Source organism: Periplaneta americana, chromosome 6, assembly GCF_040183065.1.
Source record: "Periplaneta americana isolate PAMFEO1 chromosome 6, P.americana_PAMFEO1_priV1, whole genome shotgun sequence".
NCBI classification, from domain to species: Eukaryota; Metazoa; Arthropoda; class Insecta; order Blattodea; family Blattidae; genus Periplaneta; species Periplaneta americana.
Genome location: NC_091122.1, coordinates 32,647,904 through 32,661,665, shown reverse-complemented (window position 1 = coordinate 32,661,665; position 13,762 = coordinate 32,647,904). Strand labels below are relative to the sequence as shown.

Below are 13,762 nucleotides of genomic sequence, written 5' to 3'. Positions count from 1 at the left end.
CATTAATAGGGCATACATTGAGCTTTTTCCACGAATTTCATTTCCTATCTAGGCTATGCACCTCGGAACTAGTATTGAAAGCACTCACTCAATTTAACAGAGCGGTAATCTCACTGAAGCGGTCGAATAAACATACAGTTAAAAAAAAAACGGCTGTGCGCTAGGGATGTGACAAACGGTTATTTTCTTGTAACTGTTATAACTGTCTCCGTTACTTTTGTTCAGTAGTTATAAATAACGGTTATAAGTAACGGTTACAATTTCCTTCCGGAGACAAAATAGCAGTCACATGAGAAGAAGTTATATTTAACGGTTAAATAACTAGCAGAGGCATAGAAGCAGTTAGTTACCCACGAACAAGTTATATTTGAATGTTAAATAACTAGCAGAGGCATATAAGCAGTTAGTTACCCACGAACAAGTTATATTTGAATGTTAAATAACTTATATTGTAAAAATTATTGAAAACGTTAACAAGTACATTTGTAGCAGAAATACTGTACCATAAAATATTGGATTGATTGAACTTTCAACATTCGTAACAAACACATAATAATAATAATAATAATAATAATAATAATAATAATAATAATAATAATAATAATCAGTGGCGGTGCGTCAATAAGAGCACAAGAGCACGTGAACACCTTGGGCCCTATTCATAGACATTCTTAGAGCGGGTTAAATAGTTACTTCCGGTGGATGATCAGCGAACTAACGTTTTTCGTATTCATAAACTAGTATTAGCGATAATACGTGTACTAAGAGGGGTTTGGCTGGCTAAATTTTAGCCCCCGCCGGTAGGGTAGTTTAGAGGCCGACTAGCTTAGCAAGATGGCTGTTATGATGCCGTGAATGTGGGTTATGTACGTCGAATTCGTGATGTGATATGTAGGAGGAAGACGTACCTACCGAGATTGGACATATTTAGAAAATATGAAGTACACAACATTAGTCAGGCTTCTGTAAGATGTATAATAACGAATGTGTCAGTAGCAATCACTGGACTTGCGCTTCGTTACGTACGTTTTCCTAGGGAAGAAAAACGAATAACACTGCGAGAAAGTTTGACGACATCGCAAGATTCTCTTCAGGTAATTATATTTCATGATTTGAATATTGTATGTGAATGCTTTCTTAGAGAAATTTGTACTGTACCGGTACCATATTGGTACAGTAGGCCTATTGTGATATTTAATCATTTTTAGGTTATTGGCGCCATAGATGGCACGCACATACCCATAACAAATGTAGGAGGAGAACTGTCACAAATATATATCAACCGAAAGGATGGTATTCTCTATTAAACGTTCAGGTACGTACTGTAAATGAAATTACAACCCGTAAGAGGTTATGTAGACCTAGGCTGAAATTTTGGTGAAACTAGCGCTGAGGTAGTTCCGATGATTTCGATACTGAAAATCGTTGAATTTGTGAGATATTTTTTGTAGAGATGCAGTTGGTCATATATGCAAGCCATTATAAAAGCCAAAAATAATCTAACCTAATCTATCACAGATTCGTATATGCAAGGTGTATAAGCAGAGTACGAAGAGAACCACCTCAGTGCTAGTTTAGCTTTTAATAACTTTATTTACATTTTAGAGAGTAATGCATTATATTACATTATTTCAGTTAAATGGTACAAGAAATGGATTTGTAATTTGTAATTCTCCAGAAAAGCTACACTGAAGAAGACACAATAAAAAAATCGCCTCAATGTTGTTGCCCCCCCCCCTTCTAACTAATTACTAATATAACATGCGAGAAGTCGAGGGAGAATTATTAGAGAAATGGTGTTATATTGGTAATAAATGGGAGTGTGGGAGCTACAACAGTGCATTACAGTATGTAAGTAACAGTACCCAAGTAACTATTAAACGATTTTTATGTTGAAAGTATTTGTGGCTGCTGACTAAAACCACATGTTTATTTGGCCTACTGTATATATGTCACGGAAGTCAGTGAAGCAAATATCTATTGTTCCTCCTTCAATGTAGCTTTTCTGGAGAATTACTAGAAGGTCAGCTGTTAGCAGCTCTAAATATCAGAATGAAAAAAACTCAAAGAATAAAAACTGTTGCTTAGTTAAAAAACTTGAAATTTTTTACCAAATTGCACAAAAAAAGGGATACATTTCACTTATATGAGTGACAAATCACATTCGTAGCTTTCATTTGTGTACCCACATGACAGTTTTTTTAACAGTTTTAATTTTTTATAGAAATGTCCTTTATGAAATTGCTAGTTAACACATATATTACCTTATTCATTTAAGCTTATAAGTGATGCAAGTTTCCAAATTCTGGATATAGTGGCACGTTGAAGAGGAAGTGCCCATGACTCTCGCATTTTCAATGAGATTAGAATTAAGAAGCGATTTGAACAGAATGAATTTGGACGCTTCATTTTGTTGGGGGATAGTGGTTATGGTGTACACAAATATTTGTTAATGCTTGTAAAGTGAATTACTCTACTTGCAATGTATTGTGTACTTTTGTATAAGCTTAACTGATGAATTCTATATTTGTTTGATAAAATGTCTAAACTTGTAAATTGAATTAATCTGCTTGCTATATACCTAAATTATTGTGTAGTTCAACTAATTGTTTATGCCTTTAAATTGAATTAATCTGCTTGCTAGGTATTGTCTTAATTCAATTGCCTATGCATGAAAATTTAATTGATCTGCTTGCTATCTTTTTATACCATTTTAATTGTTTTTATACCTATTTGCAGCTGCTCTCGGGCTTGGATTAGATTCCTGCTTGGACTGATTACCTGGATGGATTTTTCAGAGGTTTTCCCCAACATTAAGGCAAATGTTAGGTAATATGTGGCGAATCCTCGGCCTCACCTCATCTTGCCAAGAATTTGTGTAACTCTTGACTTGTTCCATATCTTAAAGCTTCTATGGAACACAATAAATTAAATAAAAAAAATGAAATACTGTGTTATTATTCTAAATGATCATGGACAGAATCAAATGAAAAGTAAGGGAGAATGTTAAACTTTTGTATACCACGTAATGTAACTGTGTACACCAATCACACTATTACTTTCTTATATTATATGTTTTTTTTTATTGTTTAAGTTTGAAAGATTATCATTTTGTTGGAAATTATTTCATTCTAACATCTAAGAAAATATAAGATACTCTAAATTATGTGAACTGACTGCACAAATCACTGGTGTGCACTTTGTATTTTATGTCAATTTTATTTCTTATGAATCACTTATACATTCGTTTCTTGGGTTGCTATACCTGCAATATACACCTCAATTTTTAATATTCTAATTATTATTATTATTATTATTGCAGCAGTCCGGTACCTGTTTGTATCACTGAGCGAGTATCCCCGGCTTAGTTTGTGCAGTTCATTTCTGAAATGTTAAAAAAATGGACTCCAGAGAATTACAATTTACAAAGATAGTTCTCTTCAGCCTTAGCCATCTGCACAAGTTGGGAGATGCAAGATATGTCCGAGAAATAGGGATGGGAAGTGTAGTACAGAATGCCATGTGAGTGCAATGACCATTCAGACACTACACAGTAAAGGTGTGCATAAATTGTAAAGAAATTATTTAGAAAGAAAAAAGAGAACTGTTAATGATAATTTCTTTATAATATAAACGTTTCCTCGATAAAAGAGCAATAGTACCAATTTTTCATAGGGCATTTTGTAAACCTGTACTCATTTGCAAGCATATTCTGGAGTATACATGTAACCAGATTGGTGTAGGCCTACATTTAGAGGTTGGTATACAGAAGGTTAATATACATACTGTACCGTGTGACAAATTACTTTCTATGCTTCCTTATTTATAGAAGTCACTGAAAATCATTATAGTCCATATATTAACATCTTCGTCAATTCGAAGTAAAACAAAAAGTTGAAGTATGTGTAACGTGGAATGTTGCTAATAAACTTATATTTGAATCAGTAATTTCTGAAAGGGCTTTATTTCAAAATCTCATCTCCATAAAAATCGCCTTACTGCAGGATTAGGGCCCTCTGAGAAGTGCTGTGAATATTGTGAAGCCTGCATAGATGTGAATAAAATACATGGAATAATCCCCATTATCAGAAAGGCGTATTCAAGTGAGAATATGATAGCGTTCTAAATTGATTTTAGCAAAAAGATCGGATAAAGTCCTTTTAGAAATGACTGATTTAATTACAGAGTTACTGTCTAATAAAAAAAAAACTCTCACATAAATTACTCCAAGTATAAATAGTGCATCCAGTGCTAATGCTCACATGTCACTGAAACAGATGGCAGAATGCGATTATTTTTTAATAGGATTTTATGATAATATACCTTTCCATGACGTAGAACAAGTTCAATATAAAAATATTTGATTTTAGGTACTGGCACCATAGATAGCACATTCTTAAGTCTTGGAGAACTTTCACAAATAAATATCAAAGAAAGGTTAATATTTGAGGAGAAAAATTCGCTCCGACACCGGGGATCGAACCCGGGTCCTTGATTCTACATACCAAGCGCTCTGACTACTGAGCTACGCTGAATTCAATCCACAGCACCAGATGGAAACCTCCTCCTTCAATGTTTCCCTTTGTGGCCTGACTCCAAGTTAGGCATATATGTTGACGTATATGTCCAATGTCAACTGCCATTATACTAGGAGCGCACTCAGTTGAGTGACTTGTTGGCCGGGAATCCGCAGTTTAGTGCACAGTAAGCTGTACAGAAATATGAACTGCAGCTATGAGAATATTATAGACTTATTAATTGTCACTATTACAGATATTATTCTGTAGGACAAATTAATAAGTTTATAATATCAAAGAAAGGTGTAGTATAATGGAAACTCAGGGGTCCTGTAAATTAAATTAAAACTCGTATGTAGGTTTAAACTTCGCTTCATACAATAATTTTATTCATATTTTGCATATTCACTTATTTCTAAGTTACAAACTATTGTACATTCTAAGGACAAAGGGAGAAAAGCCAAACAAAGCATATCAACATAATACAAGAATAAGCAAACGCCATTACAAAAAAAAAAAAATCGCTTAGCATAGAGTGAGAGTATTAAGAAAATAAATATAGACCTTAATTTTTCTCCTCATTCCTAAGTTCCATATTCATTTCAGGTTGTAAGTGATGCAAATTAGTAACTTCTGAATGAGTTTCATGCAAAAATACAGACAAGTCACCAGTAAAATGATTACAAGAAATGAGTGAAGCATTGCAGATTTAGCCCTGCATTGGAAAGAATCCCGCGACCAGATATTTACTCTAACATACAGGCTACATTTATTCAATTTACCTGAAGGGGTTAGGTACAGCTTACAGCAGTAAAATTTTGCAAATATTCAACATTTTTTCCACCATTACTGTATCTTGTACAATTATGAAAATTAGTACGTGTAAAACACTGTCCTTCTACTATATGAAAAAAATATTTATGTATATATATATATTTTTTTTTTCTAAATTCAAAATGTTGACAGTTCACTGTGCAGTGATGAAGCATTTCTCTCATAACTAAAAAACTATCCAACATTTTGTGATGAAATTTGTTGTGTATGTATGCATGTCATACCTACAATATGATGCAAAATCACATCTCTACCTTTGATAGACTGTCTGATAAAAAATAAATTCATTTAAAGAAGTGGTGAATATAAGTATTTTTTTCTAACACAAAATAAAATATTATTTATTAAGGAATGTAGTTGAAAGAGCATGATATTGTAAACATGAGTTTCAGCAATGTAATAAAAGAGAGAACATTACACTAAAGTACTACATTTCCAGTTTTTGTCCATTGTGCAACTCAAACCAAGAAATGGATTCGGAACACCTCAAATCTGTGCCTCAGTAGCTGACCATGACAATAACTTTGAAAAATATTGGAGTGCAAAAGGTCAAATGACTTTATTGTCAAATGCCTGGCATTAGAAAACAACATTTCCAGCTTTTCATTAGGCCCTCCCCCTATTCTTTTCTTTCTAATTGTGTTTTCTTAACATTTCCATTTCTAATAATAATTTTGCTTTTTTCAATTCATGGATCAATTCATTAGAGACTTCCAAGCCTAAATTAAAGACTCTGAATTAAATTTCTCTACTAATAACACCTTAATTGCATAGTTATAGACATAAGTGTAACTAAATTGCTTTAGGTAGGTACTTAAACCTCCATCAGGGAATATGTTCTAACTCAGGAACTACAGGTTCGATGAATGATGAATCCAGCAAAAACAAAAAAAAAATGAATAAATAAGTACCGGTAATCTGTCTTATAAATCAGCAAAACTTTTAACCGACATTAAAATAAGAAAAAGGAACACATACATATGTATAGAATTCACTAAACAACAATGTGAAAATAAAAAGTTGAAAACACTACTAGAGCCCAATATACAGTAATACTAATAGTCCTCAATCTGATGCAGTTGCCCATTCAGCTTAGAAACTGGCCACAACTGTCCAGCAGCATATCTCCATCAAATAAACTTGTTACACTCATAACACTGTGTAGCATGCAACAACGCAAATATAATAATGAACAAGGAATACTTACTACTCTACACCAAACTCCAGAAAATGATTGGGACAGAAGAATTTCAAGTTCCTATAAACTGCTGGGAAGCTCACAAGGAAATGAAGTAGACAAGAACTCAAGAAAATTTCACTACTAGTGCTACTATTACCATCACCACCACCATTAGGCCTACCACTACTACTAAGTTACATCTCTAGTTCTTTGATTTGTCCCAGATAATTTTTAACTTTGCCTTTAATAATATTTTATTTCTAATAACAATTTTGTTTTCTGCAATTCATAGAACTTCTCATCACGTTTAATTTTTGGGCTTCATGCTTAGGAGGAACACTTCTTCATACTCTGTCATTCTCGACGATCTTGCAGCAGAGTCCTATGGAAAGACAAAAAAAATGTTAATCATTTGCATACTACTGTACACAAAAGACACTACTTCTTATCAAAACTGTGAATTTTTTTAATTGTCTAAGTTTGAAAATTTATCAATTGTTTGAAATTATCCATTTGATCCAAACATGCAAGAAAATTTAATTTTCTGCAAAATGTACTATGATCAAATGCATCCCACTTCATATTGCAGATCATAAATTTTAATTGTTATGAAGCACTTATACATTAATTTGTTGGTTGGGTTGGAATAACTGTCATACAATGTATCACTCAATTTCTAGTATTCAAATTAATGTTCCCTTGTTTAACCGTTTCATATTAGTGATACATTGTAATATTATTGTTGCATTTAATATTTATGTCTTAATACTAACTAAACTGTCCTTCATTAAAGAAAAATAGCCATAATTTTTCATCATGTACACAGTTGTAAAGTCCCATTCTGACCCAATGGACTGCCTTGAAATAATATACAGTACACTGTATGATTATTATAAACCACAAAAAAAGTAAATTAAAATCATCAGTACCAGTTGCAGAAGACACAGCTCTGCTGGATACATTAAGAAGATTGATTGATTGATAATATTGTAATCATAAATAGGCCTAGCAATATTCTTAGGCATGAATGAGATCTTAAACTTACCTGTTGTTGATTACTGTAGAGACTGTTAACGCCCATTCACCTGGGATTGTGGAGACAGGATTTATTGCAGACATACGTGGGATTGATGATGATGATGGTGCAATAATGACATCCTGAAATAAGCATGTAAGTTATTAATATTAAATGAAAATGTAAACATAATACTTATTGTATTATATAGATCTTACATCAGCATTACAGCTATGAGATGTGGAACAAGTAAATTAAGCAAATAGCCAAAATATGTTCATTAATACATAGTAAGTATTTAAAACATAATTAAACTATGCATCATTTTGCAAAAATGAATATAAAGCAATTTTGTTAATTCTTTTCTAAATTTTTCCTCTTGACCCATCAAAGCTTTAAGATAATACATAAACAGTGAACGTTTTACAACAGCTGAGAATAATAGAGGTTAAATGGAAATCTAATTTGTCTTGTATTATATACACAGTGTGTTTAATAAATCATAATATTATATTATGGATGTTTTGATTTCTGACATGAAACATCATGTAGGCTACTCAAAGAAAGCCTAAGGTGGAAAATATTTCTTGCACTCCTGTCATTATTCTTAGGGCTTTCTATTGTAACACAATAAGAGGTAATCTATGTTTACATCACCACAACTACAGATTACATAGGCGTATGAGGTTTTGTCTTTTCAGTGCTGTAATAAATATGAGTTTGATATATATTTTATAAATCACTTACTAGCGTTCTATAAACACACAAGATAATGAAATTTTATAGCTGACCATCAATATGGATTCTACAAATTTCTTATGCTTATGTAGGTAATTCTAACCTCAAATAATGCTATTTCTTTTGACAAAGTAGAGAAAAGGATATCTCAGAAATCTCTAGGCGTTCCTACTGCCCTTTAAAATAAGGTCTCAGTTTTGATAATTCTTGTACACAAGATATTAGGCCTACGTTAAGGTATGATTGATAATTGTGTGGGTTGACATCAGATGTTTGTGGCCCAATCCCCTATGGGTATTTACAAAGCCATATTATCCAAACTGCATTTATGGTAGTTGAGTATAGGCGTAGCTTGCATTTTCACGATTACATTTTACTAGCATTATCAGCTATATTCCTACAAGATATATTATTTACGTTATATTAATTAGGCTACCAAGTACCTATTCAGAGTAGCCTTAGATGACATAATCATACCAGAGCCACATTAAACATTTACCATGAAGTAATAGGCCTATCTTACTTACAAAAACATGTCCTAAGAACCAAAAACACATACCTCATATGTTAACATTCCATATCGTTTAGTAGGCCTACGTCATCAATTTCGGGAGCAGGACATCCTCCATCAGTTGTTTTTAGTTATTTCTTCAACTAAAAGTAAATAAATATATACTGAATTAGAATACTTCACTCTTTGAAGTCCAATATTTCATAATAGTTACGTCAAGGCCTAACCTAAAAATATTACGTATAATATTATAACATTTCTACTTACATTTTCGACATTTCTTCTTGTGTAGTCGAATTCCCGCACGCTGCCATGTATATTTCTTGCTTTTTTTTACCACAGAAGAAAAAACAAATAGTTTATTGTAGTTTAATATCGCCAATAACCTCACAAATAAACAGAAACGATTCGGAATCGCTTGCGTCTGAGCATGACAATTGCCAGTCTGCACATGCGCAGTAGCATTTTCAGCATCGTGTAACAGTTTCCAAAGCTAATACGCCGACTAATGTAGCCACTGATTAATCGGCGTCTCTGAATCCTGTAAAAGTAACCTGGCTATAACCGGGGCTAGTTTAGAACGCTCGTAGCATGGGCTAGCGCGATGTCTATGAATAGGGCCGCTTGTTTCCATTAATGCACGACTAGTTTTATTATTTAATACAGTATAATGTATAATATCAGAATCGAGTATTTTAAACTTCCCGCATCTTGCATAAACTTCTTATGTAAACTTGGCAACATCCGTTCACGTACAAGCCGTGCTCTGTTCAAGAATGTTACAGGAATTTCACGCATGCGCGGGAGAAAATTGTCTTTCGCTGGCCGCTTATGACTCGTCAAGAGCACAAAGCATTAAGTGAACAGTGAATCTATCCTACAGATGTCAGGTGCATCGATGCTATAGTTCACGTGATATATCTCGAGGATGAAATTTAATAGTCTGTATTCTAGTCTGTAGGTGTCTCAGCATCTCACTGCCAGAACGTTTATGTTGTTGTGTGTACAGTGCTGCTACTAGAGTGTAGTTTGTGAATTACTATACTTCATATATATATATATATATATATATATTTATTTATCCATGATTTGGCTTTCAAACACGTGCTGGCTGAATGTTGTGGTGGTATGAATTTAAGTATCTGAATGGTAGTGTATAATATTTAAGAATAGCCTAATATTTACTGGCATGTAGGCTATTTATAGTAATCAATCTATGGAATAGGATTACAGTAGGGGAGAGAGGGGATACAGTGGACATGGGGATACAATGGACATATGCAAATTTCTGTCTATAAGACCTTCCATGTTGGCATCAATGACCAGAGATATTCATTTGTTCATATCTTATGAAAGTACAGTGTTTTTGACCAGAAGTACAAAGAAGATTTTCGAACAGCAGCATTTTCCAGTTTTTCGTAGTTTTGATGTAAATCTTGAGGTAAGTGCTATTCTCTATTAAATAGTTTCTTTTCAAATCATAGTGCAAGTTATAACGTTGTATATTTGTGGATATTATGAGAATTCATTTCATGTATAATACTTTAGTGAGGTTGAAATCCTTTGTGAAAGAAAAGGAAAAAAGTACCAAACCAGAACATGGGGATATATTGGACAGTGATGTCCAATGTATCCCCTTGCATTAATATTCTTTTTTATTTTTTTTTAAATATGTCTACATTAGATCAATTAACTATTTACTTTATTTGTCTGCAGATGCCTCGAGTCTACACAAGAAAAACAGATCGTGAGTTTTCTGAGGCGGATATTAAAGCAGCAGTTGATGATGTATTACATAATAATATGTCTCTGCGAGCTTCTGCAGAACAGCATGGTGTCAAAAAATCCCGCTTGGCAATGTATGTGAAGAAATCAAGGGAGGTTGGGTTTGATTCAATGAATTTCAAGTCCAATTTTAAGAATCGTCAGGTAATTCCAGGTCACTTGGAATAAGCTCTTGCTGATTATTTGTTGTTATGTTCAACTATGTTTTATGGGCTGACACCAAAACAAACAAGACGATTGGCTTTCGAATATGCTAAAAAGAATGAACTGATGACAATACCTGCATCTTGGGAAGCAAATAAGGAGGCTGGTTTGGATTGGTTCTCAGCATTTTTGTAAAGAAACCCAGCACTCGCCATCAGAACACCAGAAGCTACAAGTCTAGCCAGAATGCAGGCATTCAATAGAGCAACAGTGGGCCAGTTCTTTGATAAGTTGGACATTGTGCTGCAGAGACGTAAATTCATGCCGTATCAGATTTTCAATTTAGACGAGACTGGCTTGAACACTGTGCCACCTGTGGTAAAGTAATCGCAAAAAAAGGTGAAAAAGAGGTAGGACAAGTGACTTCCAGGGAGCGGGGTGAACTTATGACACAAGTTGGTATCATTTGCGCAAATGCCTTACCTCCTGTGTGGATATTCCCCCGCGTTCGCTTTGACAAGGCACGCATGATGGCTGGTGCACCTACAGGGGCTTTGGGTCTTGTCCACAAGTCAGGTTGGATGACAGCGGAAAATTTCTTGAGCGTTTTGATATTTTTTAAAGAAAATGTACGTTGTTCAAATGGAAATCCGGTGTTGCTGATCATGGATAATCATGAGTCCCACCTGAGTGTAGAAGGCCCAGATTATTGCAAGGGAAATGGCATTACCATCTTGACCCTCCCACCACACACATCCAATAAGCTCCAGCCCCTGGACCACTGCGTGTTTGGTCCTTTCAAGAAATTCTTCAATGAAGCAGTTAACGCCTGGCACCTTAGTCATCCAAATGAAAGTGTGACAATCTTTGAATTACCACAAATGAGTGCAACTGCATGGGACAGAGCAGCGATCCCAGAAAACATTAAATCGGGATTTAAATCTTGTGGAATTTCTCCATTTGACCGAAATATATTCCCCAATGAACATTTCTTGTCGTCTGTAGTATCAGATCGCCCACCTCCAGTGCTTTTGAACCATCAAAGTTCTCCAGGATCAATTGCAGAAGAACAAGCAGGATCTAAAGTAGAAGATGCTATAATTACTTCAGTTGTCAGCTCTAGAACATTAGAAACTCCAACATCTTCGACAACCGAAAATACATATGTCAGTCCTGAAGAAGTAAGGCCCTTTCCAGAAGCACCACCTCGCAAATTGTCCTGTCGTGGGCGAAAAAGGGGTCGTTGTATGATAGCAACAGATTCTCCAGAAAAAAATGAGATCGCAGAACGGAAGTGTAAAAACTCAAAGGAAAAACAGGCAGAGAGGTCTTCATCACCTTTAGAGGAAGTTGGTGAGAATACCTCTGACTCAGATCAAGATTCACATGAAAATGAAGTTGAACCCATTTACTCCCTACATTCTGGCGATTTTGTAATTGTCAGAGTTAGTGGCAAAAACACTTCAAGAAATTATGTAGCCCAAATTGTTAATCGAGCCATGGATGGATATGATGTGAAATTTTTTAAACGTCAGATCGCTTCTAATCGGTTCATTGAAACTGATGAGCCAGTATCATTTGTGTCATACGAGGAGACTGTGCTGAAGTTGCCTGAACCTATCAAAGACAACAAAAAGCGTTTTGAAAATATGACCTATTTTGACTTTGATTTCATGCCATTTTGTATCCAATAATGTATTGTATTGATTGTACATATATGAATTTAGTTGTAGTTTGTTAGTATTATTGTATTTGAAATTTAGAGACCATGTATGATCATTTTTTTCTGTATACAAAATATTTTGATTTCTGTCCAATGTATCCCCATATCTGGGGATACTCTGGACAAAGTGTATTTCTTCAAATATATTCAAAAGACGATTTCAGTTTTACTAATATGAAAATGATTAAAATTTTTAATGACAGCCAGATGTCCAACAAATCAAAACCAGGTGGAAAGAATATTTTTAATTCATAAGCTTAGTGCACAAAAATTTAATAAGATAAATTGTCCAATGTATCCCCTCTCTCCCCTACTAGTATAGGCTATAGTGTATCAGTGTGTTGAGAACCAAAATATATTACTGAACACACGCTTTTGTAAATAACGGCACTGTTGTATGTATTCATTTTTAACAAACGTAAACAATGAACTCTGTTCAAGTAATTTGGAACAGTAAAGAACTGGGTAAACTGGCTTACCAGGAAAAATTGGAAATAAAAAGACTCAGTTTCATTATTATTATTATTATTATTATTATTATTATTATTATTATTATTATTATTATATGTTCTTTTGAATTTATAAACGGTTTTTTTTTCGATAGTGAAATATTTGAATAATGACATTTTATATTAGGCTAAACGTACGATTTCAAATTCTCTTCGATTTTGGAACACACAATTGTGAACACATATAATATTATATCACGAGCCGCCACTGGTAATAATAATAATAATAATAATAATAATAATAATAATAATAATAATCATCATCATCATCATCATCAATACGCCACAGAACCAACTGTTATTTAACAAACACAATCATGAATCATATTATACCTCAAATATTATGTACATTATGAATTTATTTATTATAATAAATACGCATATAGCGTAGATCAGTGATTTTCAACCAGAGGTCCGCGGCCACCTGAGTATCCGCAGAGCTATTAATGGGGGATCGCGAACAAAATAATAATAATAATAATAATAATAATAATAATAATAATAATAATCATCATCATCATCATCACCAATACGCCACAGAATCGACTGTTATTTAACAAACACAATCATTAATCATATTATACCTCAAATAGGCCTATTATGTACATTATGAATTTATTTATTATAATAAATACGTATATAGCGAATATCAGTGATTTTCAACCAGAGGTCTGCGGCTACCTGAGTATCCGCACAGCTATTAATGCGGGATCGCGAACAAAATAATAATAATAATAATAATAATAATAATAATAATAATAATAATAATAATAATCATCATCATCATCATCACCAATACGCCACAG

At 33.7% G+C, this 13,762-nt stretch overlaps 1 protein-coding gene and 2 long non-coding RNA genes across 3 annotated transcripts; 2 read left to right on the top strand and 1 right to left on the bottom strand.

Moving 5' to 3' along the window:
* Nucleotides 1-819: 819 nt before the first annotated feature.
* On the top strand, nucleotides 820-2,947 carry LOC138701181 (uncharacterized). The gene is made up of 3 exons (XR_011332474.1): nucleotides 820-1,094; nucleotides 1,209-1,315; nucleotides 2,740-2,947. It is a non-coding gene; the product is annotated as an uncharacterized lncRNA (long non-coding RNA).
* Nucleotides 2,948-4,873: 1,926 nt separating this feature from the next.
* LOC138701182 (uncharacterized) lies at nucleotides 4,874-9,410 on the bottom strand. Its single transcript, XR_011332475.1, has 4 exons — nucleotides 9,063-9,410; nucleotides 8,844-8,938; nucleotides 7,577-7,689; nucleotides 4,874-6,913 (listed from the first exon to the last, which is right to left on the bottom strand). It is a non-coding gene; the product is annotated as an uncharacterized lncRNA (long non-coding RNA).
* A 623-nt stretch (nucleotides 9,411-10,033) lies between these two features.
* Nucleotides 10,034-12,751, top strand: LOC138701180 (uncharacterized). Its single transcript, XM_069827807.1, has 2 exons — nucleotides 10,034-10,236; nucleotides 10,512-12,751. The coding sequence occupies exon 2, from the start codon at nucleotides 11,171-11,173 to the stop codon at nucleotides 12,416-12,418; it is 1,248 nt and encodes a 415-aa protein (XP_069683908.1). The 5' UTR covers nucleotides 10,034-10,236; nucleotides 10,512-11,170; the 3' UTR covers nucleotides 12,419-12,751.
* Nucleotides 12,752-13,762: the final 1,011 nt, after the last annotated feature.